This window comes from Enhydra lutris, unplaced genomic scaffold (genome assembly GCF_002288905.1).
Source record: "Enhydra lutris kenyoni isolate GAN:26980312 unplaced genomic scaffold, ASM228890v2 scaffoldscaffold40, whole genome shotgun sequence".
NCBI classification, from domain to species: Eukaryota; Metazoa; Chordata; class Mammalia; order Carnivora; family Mustelidae; genus Enhydra; species Enhydra lutris.
This window is the reverse complement of record NW_019154124.1, coordinates 16,507,308-16,522,951: the sequence shown is the minus strand read 5'-3', so window position 1 is coordinate 16,522,951 and position 15,644 is coordinate 16,507,308. Positions and strand designations below refer to the sequence as shown.

Sequence of the window (15,644 nt, the reverse complement as noted above, 5' to 3'; positions counted from 1 at the left end):
GCTGAGGGGACGGGAGAGAGCTCCCCACAACCCACGTCTAAAAGCAAGACCATCCACAGACACTGAAATCCACAGACACTGAAAAATCCAGATACTGAAATCCAGATAAAATTTCCGCATACACTACCACTCAGCCATTCTTTCTGTAAATCGCAAGGTGACACGTTATGGATCACAATTCTACCAGAAACGTACGTTCCTTCAGAGAAGGTCAAAAGCCACCATTCTAAAAAACAAACCAGGACAGAATTTTAAAAGTTCAAAACGCCTTACCTGGTGCAGGCTGTCGCTCATTCCACTCCGTTGAGATTAAAATTTCTATAACTTTAATGAGGTGTTCAGTATTCTCAGAGCTACAAAAAAAGAGAGTTTTATTAGAAACTTGTTTTCAAAACAGCAAACTCATGTTCATTTATACACATTCAAGTCACTGTGTCTGGTAGGAAGGTGCACGTGCATCTGTGAGAGAGCACCTTCGGAATAAGTTGAATGATCCATCAGCTCAGGACCTCCCCCACGACCCAAAAATACTCGCTTCTCCTTTCACCTTACCTGGCTGCTGGGAATCTGAAAAGCAGAGGGCTGAAAAGTTCAGAGAGCACTCTCGCACTCAGGAGATTCTTGCTGGAGGTCTGACAGAGCTTGAAGAAATGTTTTAGCAAATACTGAAGCGTCAGCCAATACTGATGAGGTATGTTAGGTGCCCTAATGAGCTTCTTCAACAGCTGGATGTAGTCCTCAGAGCTTTGTACTTCTACAGAGTTTAAAAAAAAAAAAAAAAAAAAACCAGATTGTTTCTAGATATCAGTGACTAAACACCTAGAATGTTTCTGTTCTAGCTAAAGAAGAACGAGTCCCTTTAAACGAAGTCATCAGAAACAGGACACTTGTTCTTCTTGTCAGAAAAGGCATTGTGAGAAAGTAGAGCTCTCAAGTCAGATGGAAATGCAAGAAACTCTTGGTGTAAAAAGCCACCAGAGGATCAGGCTGTGCTGGCAGAGATCCACCCTCTACTGAGCAGCTTCCAGTGTGATTGGCTGATTTAGAGGAGCATCAGATAAGTATCACACGTTTTGACTTTGAAGGTTACGAACCACAATTTCCTGTCCCCAAAGCACTTTAACTGAGCATTAGCTCCTCAGCATGAGAGTCCTCGTCCCTCAGCACATTCTGTAATGGCCACTTGAGGAAAATGGTAAGAACATCCCCAGTCAGTGGGTCCCGGTCCCAGGTTCCCCGAATCCAAAGATGGCACTTGGAGCGCCGCAGCCTTCCCTGACATAGTGAACTTTGTTAATGCTGATAAAAGGTTAACAATTAGCCATTTCAACATGTAGAGAATCTTCCTAAGCAAATGAGAATCTGGGTCTTCTATTGGATGCCCTGGTAAGGGAGGGAATTGGTGCTAATGGGGAGGGAGGGGGTCGGGGAGAGGGCAGATTCCTACTAATGTTTTCTAAAACATCGCTCTTTATATCTGTGACAGAAACATTTTAAAAAGGATTTCAGACACTATGTACATTGGTTGGGCCCATTTTTCTGAATATGTGACTTATTTATTATTTATATGCTGCAGTTAATAGAGTTTACATACATCTGCACATCTCAATACATGCTCATTGAGGTTTTCAGGACAGAAAACAAACCTTGGGCTAAATAAATCATTTCATTGTAAACGGCTACTGGAATGACAGGATTCGGTAAGTCCATAAGATAGCGTTTGAAAGCGTCTCCCAAAACTTGCACATCGATCATTTCCAAGTCCATGGAGGCGGCATCTGTGACAGAAACATTTTTAAAAAGATTTCAGACACTGTATATATTAGTTGGGCCCATTTTTCTGAATGTTTGACATAAACATGACACAAGAAAGGAAGCAACAGGGGCGCCTGGGTGGCTCAGTTGGTTAAAAGCCTCTGCCTTCGGCTCAGGTCATGATCCCAGGGTCCTGATTCGAGCCCCGCATCGGGCTCTCTGCTCAGCAGGAAGCCTGCTTCCCTTCCTCTCTCTGCCTATCTGTGATCTCTGTCTGTCAAATAAATAAATTAAAAAAAAAAAAAAAAGAAAGGAAGCAACAGGAGGACAGTTATAAAATTCTTGAGTATTTATGAGCAGTGTTTCTCACAGAGGTTGTTCCTGGCATTGCAAACAGACCACTTTTTCTTTGTGGAAGTCTGTCCCCTAAGTGGTAAGCATTTCGCATGACGTCTTCTGCCCGTGCCACGGGCATGTTCCCAGACGGTGGGGCAACAACAGTAAGAAAATCACGTCCCCGTTTTGAGCTGAATCAGGTCCCCCACAAGTCACAGGTTGAAGCCCTAACTCCCACTGTCTCCGAAGGTGAATATACTTGGAGACAGGGCCTTTAAGAAGGTGAATATACTTGGAGACAGGGCCTTGGAGACAGGGCCTTTAAGAAGTTTAGCTAAAATGAGGCCATTGGGGCTAGGCCCTGATCCAACTTGGCTGGTATCCTTTTAAGAAGAGATGTGGACACACAAAGAGACACCAGGAGCAGAAGCATGGAGGGAATGCCTTGTGAGGACACAGTGAGAAGATGGCCATCAGTAAGCCAAGGAGAGAGGCCTCACAGGAAACCAAACCTGCCTGGACCTGGGGCTTCTACTCTCAAGAACAGGGGGAAAATAGGTTTGCGTGTGAAGCCAACCAGTCTGTGGAGTTTTGTTTATGTCAGCCCTAGCACACTAAAGGAGCCCCCAGAATATTTCCAAATACCTTCTGGAGGGTGTTTCTGCTCTGAGAAGGGCTCTGTCTAGGGATGGCTAATCATTTAGTAAATGCTTCCTAAAACCTCAACAGGAAAACATGAAATGCAAATCCAGAGATTGCCTAAATTTTGAGTTGCTAAATACTGCATCTTAGAAGTCATACAAATTTAGCTCAACAGAGTGACTGAACAAACAGTAAGATACACAGAATTTTAACAATCTCAAAAATAGCCATAAAAATATTTTTAACATTTTCTCCCTAATTCTGACAGGGTACTCGAATTAGGATATAACTAATCTAACCTGTGGGCACTGAACTAGCTCCTAAGAAAGACGAACACATCTGTCCAGTAAATCCTTCACCCAGAAAAGAGGTCAGGCAATTTAATAATGGGGTGATGCTAACGAACTAACTCACTCGGGGTACAAAAAGGCACAGTGTCCAGCAGAGAGAGGGGATGCCTGGGCAGGAAGGGCCATGGGCATCTCTGCATGAGGAGAAGCATCCAGCTGCCGCTGAAGGACGCACTCCAGTGATGTGAAGGCCAACCTGAAGATTATCTGCAGACTTGTGTACTCAGTGGAGAAGTGAGCTGACGAACGAAATGCTACATTTTTCAGCAGCTTTATTCTTTTTAGTGTTAAAAATCAGCTGGAACAGAAAGTTGCTGGAAGTGAAGGGAACACTTCTGTTAATTTGAATTATAATGTGGGAGATGTGGGAGACATTGTCAAGAACTGACACAACCTGGCGACTGACTGGATCATGTGGAGGCCTGGAGTCCTCCGAGGTGTGGGAGCCGGAGGAGGAAAAGGTGGCATCCTGGACGGCCAAAGCGGGGGTGATACTAGATATTACTCTGGGTTCAACGTGAAGCCACAGAAGTTCGTGGGACACATCGTTATCATACACCAAACCTGGCCCGCTCACAAGGCAGACCGTACAAAACAATCGAACACACCAATAAAGCTCAGGGAAGTGCATCTGGTAGAGAATGCGCAGAGGTGAGCTGAAAGAGGAGAATTCTTAAACTCAGAGAGTGGAGGGGCACAGATTGTACCCCACAGAACGAACGGCACACATCGCATCCCCAATAAGGCTGGGGGAGGCAGTACTGGGTCTGGGCACAAAGGGCCCACGAGAGAAGTAATGCAACCACCAGTGTGCCTGTCAGCCAAAACTGTGTGTACTGCTCGAGCACTCCACAGCCACTGACCGCCTGACAAGCTGCTAGGCCCGGGGCCTTCACGCCCTGTATGCTTCATTTACGAGATCTCTTTGCCGGGGGCGATTACTATTACCTAATTTGTGTATTGTCAGAATAGGACAAACTGTTCAGTGATGGTAAAAAACAACCACAACAAACACACATCCATATGCTCACTACTTCACAGGCCCCTCCCTCAGGCAGGGTTTCTACTGCCTTCTCAGCAGTGCTGACGATCCCCGTCTCTGTCACGACACTTCCCAGACAGTGCGATAATCCGGTGTCTCTCTACTACACTGAGACTACCTCAAGGGCACGAGCTGTGGCTTTTCCCTGCTCTTCCTGCTCCTCTCCGTGCCCAACACGTAGGATGTGCTTGCTAAACGTTTGTGGACTGAGCCACAGCAGGTCCTCAGGGTAATGTTAATTCACCCAAGCCCTTCTCTAACACAAGAGCTATGTTCCCAAGAGCCTTAAGCCTTTGAACAAAATCATCTCATTTGGAGTCTCGGGATTAGCCTTTGGATAAGCTCACTTTGTCAAATCCACTAGTGCTGATGACATAGTATATTATTTTTTAAATGTAGCTTCTAAAGCTCCTTAGAGTTCCTGAATTTTGTTCTGTAAGTCTCTTTTTCTTCATTCAAACTATCCTAATGAGCTCTTCTAAGAGCTGTGGAAATCTGTCATGTGATAACTTCTGAGGATAACTTGGCAATACGAAACAAACTTTAGGTCTAGAATGGAGGAGTTTATACCCTCTAAACCCCAGCTTTGCATGGAGTCTGCTCAAGACAGGTCAACTAGTAAGCTTGCCAGCATGTCACCCCTCCTCCCAAAGGGATGGAGTCCCCTCCCCGGTTCACCTCTACCTAAGCCAGCAGTTCTCAGTTAGGGGTTTCCATTTTATTGCCCCACCCCGACCCCAACCCCAACTCCCAGGAGACATGTGGCAATGTCTGGACAATTTTTGATTGTTAAAATTCAGGGACCATGCTGTTGGCATCTAGTGAGTAAAGGGCAGGTGTGCCGAGGCTGCTAAAAGCCTCATTTTGAAAAGCGAGTATAACTCACATGTAACTCTATTACAGCAATAGGATTTGATATTTATGTATGTTACAGATGATCACCACAGTCAGTCCAGTTAACATCTATCACCATAGTTACAGAATTTCTCTTTCCTGTAATGAGAACTTTGAAAGAGAAGGAGGCCTGCTTCGGGTCAGGAGAAACCAAAAAAAAAAAAAAATCAGGAGAAAAATCAAATGAGAACAACAAAGATCTAATTCACTCTAGGTCAATACAGCAGAAAAAAAAGAGTAAGGGCTTTTGGAGTGAGACTAATTTGGGTGCAAATCGCAGCTTTGCCATCAGCGGTGAGGAATACTGCTATCACACGGGCAATATGGAGATGAACAAAATAACTTAGGAGGGTGCTAATAAAAGTGGGATGCTGTTCTCCACATCCACATCCACCCTTGGTGGATGCTTGGTAATTCACAAGCTTGGTTAAAAGCCATGAATTCTCTTTTCTCTCTCTTTTTTTAAAGTGTAAGTGGCTTATCCCTGAGCTTCCTCCAAGGTATTACAGTATTTTTATGTACTGAAAAATCCTTAAGCTATTAGAGTCCTAGAGGACCCACTCCTAAATCTATCTTATTCTGCTCACAAAATTCACTTTTATGACACAGAATCCACAAGAAACCATTTTTTTACGTATGGGTTTTGACCTCAAGTGGTGAGGAAAAGCTGTCTATCAAAATACATTGCTGACGTGATTTTTGGTTACTTATTCCATTTCAAAGGTGATGTGAAGGTTTTTTTCTAAAGCTAAAGTGCATCATTTGTATTCAGTCACATTTAAAAGCTTAACCGCTATTTCTCAAATAACTCCCATCTCATCAGTCTCTGATGTCTAAACATTTCCTGTGACTATTGTTCAGTCTGACCAATTTTCTGACCAAAACATGTATCTCAAGTTCAACTGGCTAAGGACAAAATTCAGTCTCCTTACCACTCTGGTCAGGCTGTGAGAAAGAAAGGACATGTGTTTCACCTTGAGTTTTCTGCCAGTCAGCTCCTCCTGACCTGCTCTAGGGGGAAGGCAGGAGACCAGCCGCCAGGGCCCATGCCCTGCACATGTGAGAGGCTGGCTTCCATGCACAAAATAAAAATGAAAGTTTGAAAAAATTTTTTTTTTCAAACTTCAAACATTTGGGTGGTGCATTTCAGGTGAAACTATTTACTGATAAAGATAGAATCTTTTTTTCCCAGAAACATCTTTTCTAGAAATTGTCATGAGCTGCCTCGACTTCACATTTTCACTTACTACATTCTTTGAACAAGTACCTTGTTTAAAAGAGCTTCTTCCCGAATGAGGTTTCATTCTTTTGGTTTCAGAAGTCCAAATTCAATTATAAGAATGTGAAGCAGAGAAATATTTTTCCAAAAGAAAAATTCTGAGAGGCAACGAAGAATTTGAGAGATTTTACAAGTTGCTACAGAAGATGACTGGCCAGAATGATGGCCAGTAAATTTATTCACGTTTGTAGTTTTATTCTATTTGGCAAAGAAGAGAGGAACCAATAATGAAGGCACCACTAAGTTGAAATAATTGATGTCATTTAACCAATGGTGCACTGTAGTTGGCTTGCTCTAAGGGCCACCTGTGCTCAATTCTTTCCAAGTTGGGAGTTTGGTGATAACACCCTGGGAGCCTGAAACTGACCACAGTGGGCGTAGTTACGCCGTGGAAATGGGCAAATGCTACGAACCAGGTTTCCCCTACCTCCCTGAGAGTTCAGCACAGCACTGAATAGAACAGCATCATGGCATTACTTAATATAAACATGGCATGAGAAAGCAAAGAAGCATGAAAGGAAAGAAGACTGAGACAGTAAAAAAAAGGAGAGGGGGTGCCTGGGTGGCTCAGTGGGTTAAACCTCTGCCTTCGGCTCGGGTCAAGCCCCACATTGGGCTCTCTGCTCAGTGGGGAGCCTGCTTCCCCCTCTCTCCCTGCCTGCTGCTCTACCTACTTGTGATCTCTGTCTGTCAAATAAATAAATAAAACCTTTTAAAAAAAAAAAGGAGAGGAAAATGGAAAGGGTCAGAAGAGACCTCTGTTAAATGACATAGACTTATAAATATTTTTAAAGCTGATCCAGATGAATCAGCTGTAGCCAACGGCACAGTCAGAGAAAGACAGTCGACATGCAGAGCCAGAGAAATCCCAAGGGGGTGTTCCTCTCCTCAGCAACTCCTGCAGGACCCAGAGGCTCTTCGCCGTGAGGTCAGATCACACGCCTGCAGACAGGCAGGCACACACACACACCCCAACTCAGGAGACAAACATCAAAGGTCCGGGCTGGTTTGCACTGTTACCTTAATAGGGCAGAAGGAACTGGGTGTGATTTCTGAACTTCCTTCAAACTTAGAACACTGAACGGTTACGTTCCAGTTTTTGGTGCTTTACCTGAGACCAAAAGGTAAGAGCCATGCTTCCCATCTGTCTTTCCAGTTCCATGACACTCACCACAATCAAGAAGCTGTCGCAATTCGGCCGGGTTGCTGGAGCTCTGTGTTCTGTATAGAGTTGAACATTCCAGACCTAAGACACAAAACAGACTGAGCATGCAAAACACAGCTCTCTGGAGAACCTGTGAGCCTGCTGCCAGAAAGACATTCCAGCTTCCATCCCATATCTATTCTAGATGTGTACCAAATATTCTTGGAAGTGAACTCCTACTTATTAATCTTAGCTGGCATGTCAATAACTTTGGCAAAGTCATCTGGCCCCTAAAGAGCAAGTTAATTATATTTATTAAATTATGGAGAATTTAATAGTTTCCATACAGTAAGTACATGGTAACATGGGGTTAGGAATCAGACCAAGATTATTTCCCCACTGCACGGCAACAAAGAGCTCATGTGTCTAGCACAAGGAGCGAGAAATGTATTTAATGAATGCCCAACAGACAAATGTAAATCACAACACCCATGAAATAAGAATATAACAAGGTAAGAGAGCCCCTCTACCAGCTGATTACCTTTCTTTTCAATGGCTTCCAGGAGCTTCACGAGAAGAGGCGGAGCAATGTCGGGAGGGGCAAACTGCTCGGCGAGATCTGGAAGAGCCAAAGCTGCAAATAAACAAAATCCTACGATTATACTTAATTGGGGTAATCAAATGCATGAGACGGCAAGGAAGAGAATTTAAATACAAAACAATGTAGTTCCGACACTGGCAAACTCAGGCCCGACAAGACCGAGCCCGGTGCTGGGCCCTGCACTGAGGAAGGCTTCTCTCTCGAGCCCTCTTGCAGCCAGGCCTCTTTCTGTACCTTAAGGTTTGGGGGCCCAGCGGACAGGCCTGCTTCTTCCCTAGGACACACTCGGAGTACCTAGCTAGAACCCAGGAATTCCCTGCCCAACTGGCCTCTCAGGGCCTCTAACCCAGGTCCACCCTCCCCAGGGCAGAAACTCCCTTGGGAGTTGCCCCTGGGCCTGAGGCACCTGGCTTGGGCTGGGGCAGGGGGGTGCGGGGTGGTGGTCCATTCCCCCCGGCCCCCGCCCACCACCACCACACTCTGGGGCAGAACCTGGAACCCAAGAAACCTAAATTCAATTCATTATGAAGGAATAACTGTGCAGGTAGGAGAATGGAACAGATTTGACTCAATAGGTCATGAATATGATTTATAACTTTAAAATATTTAGACACAGCGCACTTGCAAATGATCACCGGCCCCCTGATGTTCACATTAAGCCCCTGTGTACCTGCCACCCAAGCCTTTGTTTGCTGACACGTATTTGGTCAATTAATATCTTAAGAAATGTGACGCTTTCACAACGGTTTTTCCATGCTTTCTCTCCGTGTTTTACCAATTGCAATGATACAAGAAGAAAACTAATTGGATGACACAAATAATGGCCTTCAGCTTCACATTTATAACTGTAGTCTCACTCCAAAAATCCATAAAGCCATTTTAAGTAAAAATATTCATCTCGTAATACACCAGAAGAGGGAGCTAAATATATTCACCTCACTTTTCTCACAAGCTGCAAAATACACCTAAAGGAGTGTCTCTATAAAAATATCTGCAGGTGCGAACTTCTCATTAGCCACCAATACAGAACGTTTTTGACACTTCAGGTTCATTCCTGTGCAAGCCTATCTAGGAATTAGCAGTTTATATAATTTAAGAAAGATGAAATATTTTAAATTTTGCTTCAGTGAGATCTAAAATTGTTTTTGAATTGTAATTCAAGGCATTTATTATGTCATTAAGCAGATTTCGAATGAAGCCTATCTTCCTAATACTAAGAGTCATCACAGAAGAAGAGTCACGATACAAAAGTCAACCTCAGAGAATGAAGCATGATTTATGTCACTTTACAAACCCTAAACCCTGTGGTTTAAGAGCCTTCTGCACAGCAGTATGCCCTGGGAGAAACAGACGCATGTGATCTTGCCCCCTATGTCAACAGGATAAAAGGAGAAGAGCTAGAGGAGGGAAGAAAACCCCACAGCAGTACTGTGCACTAGAGCTCTCTGTGAGGATGGAAATGCCCTATTAGCTGTGCTCTCCCAAAAAAGCAGTGACTAGTCAACTAGCCACATGTGGCTATGGAGCACAAGAAATGTAGCCACCGCAGCTTAGCAAAGGAATTCTCTTACCGCTTTAAACCGAAAAAGCTGTGCGCACTAGTGGCCACAGCATCAGAGCGCACAGTCCTTGCAGCCTGAGCGAGGCTAGACTCTGTCAAGAGCAAACAAGAGAGTCCTGAGCTGGCTCCGGGCTACTAAGACCCCACCATAAAGCCATCCAAGGGGACAGGGCTTTTGGGTGTCGGGCTCATCGACACCTGAGCTCAGGGCACGAAAAGTCTATCACAGCTTCCCGGTGACTTTGTTCAACTGCAACGTCACCAAAACACGTTATGGACTTCATAAGGGAGGGACAGAAATGCCAGACTTTCCAGACAGCCATGATGCCGACAGCTGAGTGGGAACTCCATCTCCCCTGGACTCCCTGTACCTGCCCAAGTCTATGGAGCACCTGGACAGCTTGCTAGGAACACAGAGCCCCAGGTATGACCACCAACCCCTGGAATCAGAAAATCCAGGAATGGAGCTAGTCATCGTTTTTGGGTTGGCACTACATTTTAAGACATGCTATTGTGATAAGCAAATTCGGGTGGGTAACCCCCCAAAAAAGAACCAGTAATGTCATCCCCCAAATCTCTAAATGTCATAATGTGAAGTATATCTGAAAAGCACTGAAAATAAAAACATCTTCCAAGTTTCATGTAGTCTTTTTCATTCAAAGCATTGTAATATAAGGATCAACTGCAAAATGAAAGAGCATATTATTCATTTCCCCTGATAAACTGATAAACCTTTTGCCTTAGAAGATTATCAGTTCACAAAAATTGTCCTCCCCCATAAATGCCTTCTACACTGAACAAACTGGCATGTATCATCCCATCAGCAGATGTAACAGAGGAAAACAAGGGTCGAGAAATGGGGTGGAGAAATATTAGTCAGAATTCACTGTAATGTCTCTCCTCAGCCTTCTCAAAAACTTACGGGGCTTAACTTAGCACATGCCAAGACACAAAAAGCTAAAGATTAACCAATAACTATACACACCCATAGGGCCACTCAACGCTCGTCCAACTAATATGCCCCGTTCCTCTGTTCCCGCCCTCAGAAACTACGCAGGCCTTTTCTCTCTCTCTTTTTTTTTTTTTTAGTTTAAAAAAAAAATCTTTAAAGTTGGCAACTAAAAATGGAATTACTTAATAAAGGTTTATCTCCTTCCAGAATCTTATCAACACCATCATTTCTGCAGGCGAATTTGAAAGTTAAATTAACTGATAATTAAAGATTTCACCTAATTGCGACTGAAATATGCACCCAGCAGTTGTTTTATGACTGGGCTGGCAAATACTACATAGAAAAGGGGTTTCCACCTCTCTATTTGTTCCCTTTGGCTTGAGGAAGAAAAAAGGAAAAAAGGAAAACCTCCTTTCCCAGTCCTCTCAAATGTTTCTGTGGCAAAAAAATGGTAGTTTACCTTCAGTATCCCAAGCTACAAAATATCATGTATTTCACTCAAGAACTCAAGGGGCACCTGGGTGGCTCAGTTGGTTAAGTGTCCAACTCATGATCTCAGGGTTATGAGATCGAGCCCCACACCTCAGGCTCTGCACTGGGCATGGAGTGTACTTGAGATTCATTCTCTCCCACCAGCCCCGGGCAGCCCCCCACCCGACTCTCTCCAAAAAAAAAAAAAAAGAAAAAAAGAAAAAATAAACTTACATGGAGTGTTGGAAAAGCACCGTGCTAGCCATCAGGTACCTACAACAATACTGGGACTTTTCCCAGAGCACGCCAGAATACAGAGAAGCAAGCTAGAGGTACACAGAGAGGGTACAGGTACACTTCTTGTGATAGGTCTGTGACTTTCCCACTGAGTTTTTAATACTGATAAAAGCTGTATTACTCAAATGTCTGAATCATTATAGCTGATTAAGGTTTTGCAACAGGAGCTTTTTAAAGGAGAAATTTTAAAAGGAAAGACCTTGTTTTTTAAATAACAATTCAGGGATTTCCTATTCTCCAGTACAAAATCTGTGATTCAATCCATTTCCCCTTTCAAATATTTAAACATAGGGACCATGAAGTCCTACCCAAGAAGTCTTTAAAGTTCACATTTTCTACTTTAGGCAACAGGATCCATTGAAACCAAAATCTAAAAACTATTCTAAAGCAAAATATTAATTATTTCAACAATCCTAAAATCAACTATTCCTCTAATTTTATTAAGTACAGAAGGCTAATATTTCCTTTTCCATTACATCCCATTTTAAGAAATTCCAACAGGAAATTACAATTGTTAGGCACTACCAAATTTGGCAAGTTGTTCTTTGAATGGTTCATGATAAAGCACCCACATCATACACGTCAATAAACTAAGACAGTGGAATAAAAAAAAAATACAGAATATACAGATCATATATGGTGGCTATCATACAAAACACAAAATGACACACCATGTTCATCGTGAAGTTTATATATACATTCTTACTGGGTTTCATCTTCCAGACAAATTTTTTGTACCTGAACGAGAAGAGCTTTTTGGCTTTGAAGCCTGCTGTAGCCAGTGTGTACATCTGGAGAGCCAAGTCCGCTCTTAAGAATCTGGATGAATACACAGATTCGCCTACTATAGTCCAACACCAGTTTCTGTCTTTTTTTAAAAAAGATTTATTTATTTTAGAGAGAGAGGAGGAGGAGGAGAGAGAAGGGACGGGACACAAGGAGAGGGAGGAGAGAAGCAGACTCCCCACTGAGTGCGGGGTCCAACACGGGGCTCCACCCAAGGCCTGGTCCCACCACCCTGAGATCATGACCTGAGCTGAAATCAAGAGTCGGACGCTTACCCAAATGAGCCACCCAGGCGCCCCTGTCCAAGACCAGTGTTCTTCTTAGTGGGATCAGGTTTCATCAATAGAAATTAGTATTACTTAAGGAGAAAGTAGACAAGAAAGAACAGCAGAAGGGTCTAGAAGTGGGGAAGCCAAGACACGTATTGTTTCAAAAGAGGAACCAGTCTTCAACACTGATAGGAACACCAATGAATTAGGTGTCCCTAGTTGCAGAAAAAATTTCTGATGACACATCAGATGCTGTGTTTTCCATTAGTTCTATTTCTCAACCCTAACCCTGGTGACTACCAACCACATGGAACTGCAGAGAGCCTTCTCTCCAAACTCAGACCCTTCCCAAACCATGAACACGGACAGGCCCGAACAGTCCTCGGGCCCCGGTGGTGTGTGGGAGACGGTGGCATTCCTCACACGTAACACTGCCAACACCGCTACAAAGTGCAAGACGAAACCAGCACACAGCTGCACCTTTTGGAGGCAGTCTCCATAAAACAAGATATTTCAGAGTCAGTGCCTGGCAGGGACGAATGGAAAGTTGAAGCTGAAATTCTGGGACTCCACAGACGGCCCAAGCCAAGTATTTTATTACCGATGGAAGTAGCTTGGAAGTACATGAAAAACTGCCACTTACCTTTTAAAATGTCCTACAAATACACAGAAAAGAAAGTGTATATGCGAGGCATGGGTCAATATTAAATCAAGATGTTTGTCGATTAGCTGTTGCTGAATCAGAACTTTATTTCTGTCTGAAACAACCACTCTCATTATTTCAAATGGGGGGGTGGAGGTAAAATCTGGTGGGCAGTGGGGTCGCCTGGGTGGCTTGGTGGGTTAAGCCTCTGCCTTCAGCTCAGGTCATGATCTCAGGGTCCTGGGATCGAGCCCCACATCGGGCTCTCTGCTCAGAGCCTGCTTCCCTCTCTCTCTCTGCCTGCCTCTCTGCCTACTTGTGATCTGTCTGCCAAATAAATAAATAAAATCTTAAAAAAAAAAATCTGGTGGGCAAAACCCTAACAAATCCCAGTCCTTGTCTGAGATAACCTGTGTAAGCACATTCATACCTATGTCCATAATGGTTAATACCCTGACGTTTAAACGTCTTAAGTTCTCCTGGCAAAACCCCAACAAATGCTGGCTAAGATGATATAGCTAAAAAAAACTAAAACAAAGCCAAAAACCAGGCCAGGTTCCTTCACTCTGGAACACACCTCCTCAATCAACAGTAATGCAATTATTAAAAGCACACATTTAAAGCCAAAGAGACCTCAGATTTAACCTTGGCTTTGCTACTTACTGAGTATATTCCTGGACACGTTAATTAGCTTAAACTTCAGTTTCTTCATCTGTAAAATGGGAATAATTATGAATGCAATAAGGACTAAATGAATAATACAGATAAACATGGTAGGCACAGTGCCTAGTATATAGAATGCACCAACGAATGGGTAGCTGTTATGAATTTACAATTATTTATGTAATCTTTTTCACTATTACAGAATTTTAATTGTAATGGGAAATATTAAGACCAGAAAGTATTAAAATGGAGACAGAAAGAATTTTCACTACATTTTTTTAAAAGACATTATTTGTTTGTTTATTTGAGAGAAAATACAAGCCAGTGGGGAGGGGGGCAGGGAGAACAGAGAGGGAGAGGGAGAAGCAGACTCTGCCACTGAGCAGGGAACCCAGTGCAGGGCTATATTCTGGATCATGACCTGAGCAGAAGGCAGATGTTTAAGAGACTGAGCCTCCCAGGCACCCCTCAATATAGGCATTTTGAGAGGGTACACATTTCCATCTTGCCTTTCATTGTAACATATAAACACACTTATCTTTTCAGAAGTCGTGCCTAAAATATCACATCATTTTCAATATATTGCACTTTTCCCTATAAAGACTAATCTCTTTGAGTTATGATACTTCAGTTTTCTGAACATGAAAGAAAAATGAGGTTGGAATGATACTGAACTTGGTGGAAACAAGGACTTTTGCAGGGGGAAGGAGGAGGAAAAAAGTATGGGTAAAAAAGAAAATTGTGCAGTCCACGTGGAAATAACTCTTCAGCCGTAACTACATTATTTTCAGAGAGAACTACAGACATATCTATCTAGTCAGTGGGAATTAAAAGACCTGTCAACAGATTTAAATAGGAAGTTTGCAAATCTTTTCAGACACCCTAAATTAATTAGTCTTTAGTATCTTTATCTTCTCCCACTTACCCCTTCTGCTCCACAGCTCAAAAACAAAGGAAAGGGATCTGAGATCTCTGCCCATTTAGTTTTATTTCTAGACTACAGCCTAGTATAGGAAAAAAACAGCAGGCACAGATTTTATTAAACATAAGCAGCTATTACAGCTTTGCTTTGGAAGGCCTTAGCCGGAACCTCGGAGTTGGAAGATCACCCACGTGCGAGACTGTACTTAATCTTTGACAGGCTAGCCTAATTAATTGTGGTTGTTACTGCCCAAACTGGAGTCTGATTTGAAGATTACAATTTATAGCATACAGTGCAAAATTAAAATGCTGGGTAGGAGGTAAGTGAAGAAGAAAGAGACTGACTCCCCTTCTGCACCCCAGGAAATAATGTAGAGGTTGAGTCCCTGGGACTCTGGGGGCTAATGATTTATAAGGGAAGTGGTCTTTCGGTCTGTTGGCTTAGAAAGATTTGCTACGAAGTGTGATGGAAAAGCTCCAAAAGGGAAGTAAAGAAGAGAAAAATCACGGGACACACCACAGTGGGTGTCTGACCATCTGTGGAATAAATATTGCTGAACATCCCTTAGGAGCCACACCCCGCTGGAAGACATGATTTCCATTTTTTTATTCCTAGCAGCCCAAGACTTACCGTCCTTATCAACCAGACTCCAGAACCGAGGAAGTTGAGCCTTACAGAAATTAAGTCATTTGGTCACAGTCGCAATCCTGAAGTTGGGCTTGTACCTGTTCCCGGCCCCCCCTCCCCCGCCCCCAGGAGCTGACAAGGAAGTCCCAGTAAGGAAAGAAACCTGTGAGAAGTTTGCCAGAATTTGCTGCCAAGGCTCCCTAATTTAAGGGGACCGATGACAACGGTGTTGCATAACACAGAGATAACTGATGCTTGATCCCACCAGTGAGCAGCCACAGTACTTCTGGCATGTGCAAGTAAAACTACCCTGATAACACTCATTTCTGCCCTGGCCCCAAATATGCAAGGCAGCACCTAGTCCCTCACTATCAAACCTTCCCCATGCAGACCATTAACACCATAAAGAG

General features: G+C 43.4%; 1 protein-coding gene across 2 annotated transcripts in view; it reads right to left on the bottom strand.

The window, feature by feature from the left end:
- The window catches only part of LOC111155224 (phosphoinositide-3-kinase regulatory subunit 1), an 86,018-nt gene that overhangs the window by 19,669 nt on the left and 50,705 nt on the right, over positions 1 to 15,644 (bottom strand). For both annotated transcript variants that reach the window (XM_022515337.1, XM_022515338.1), the window contains exons 3-7: positions 7,984 to 8,076; positions 7,470 to 7,544; positions 1,647 to 1,778; positions 553 to 754; positions 274 to 353 (exon numbers count right to left, since the gene is read on the bottom strand). In XM_022515337.1, the coding sequence (XP_022371045.1) occupies positions 274 to 353; positions 553 to 754; positions 1,647 to 1,778; positions 7,470 to 7,544; positions 7,984 to 8,076 (582 nt within the window). The remainder of the gene's footprint in view (positions 1 to 273; positions 354 to 552; positions 755 to 1,646; positions 1,779 to 7,469; positions 7,545 to 7,983; positions 8,077 to 15,644) is intronic.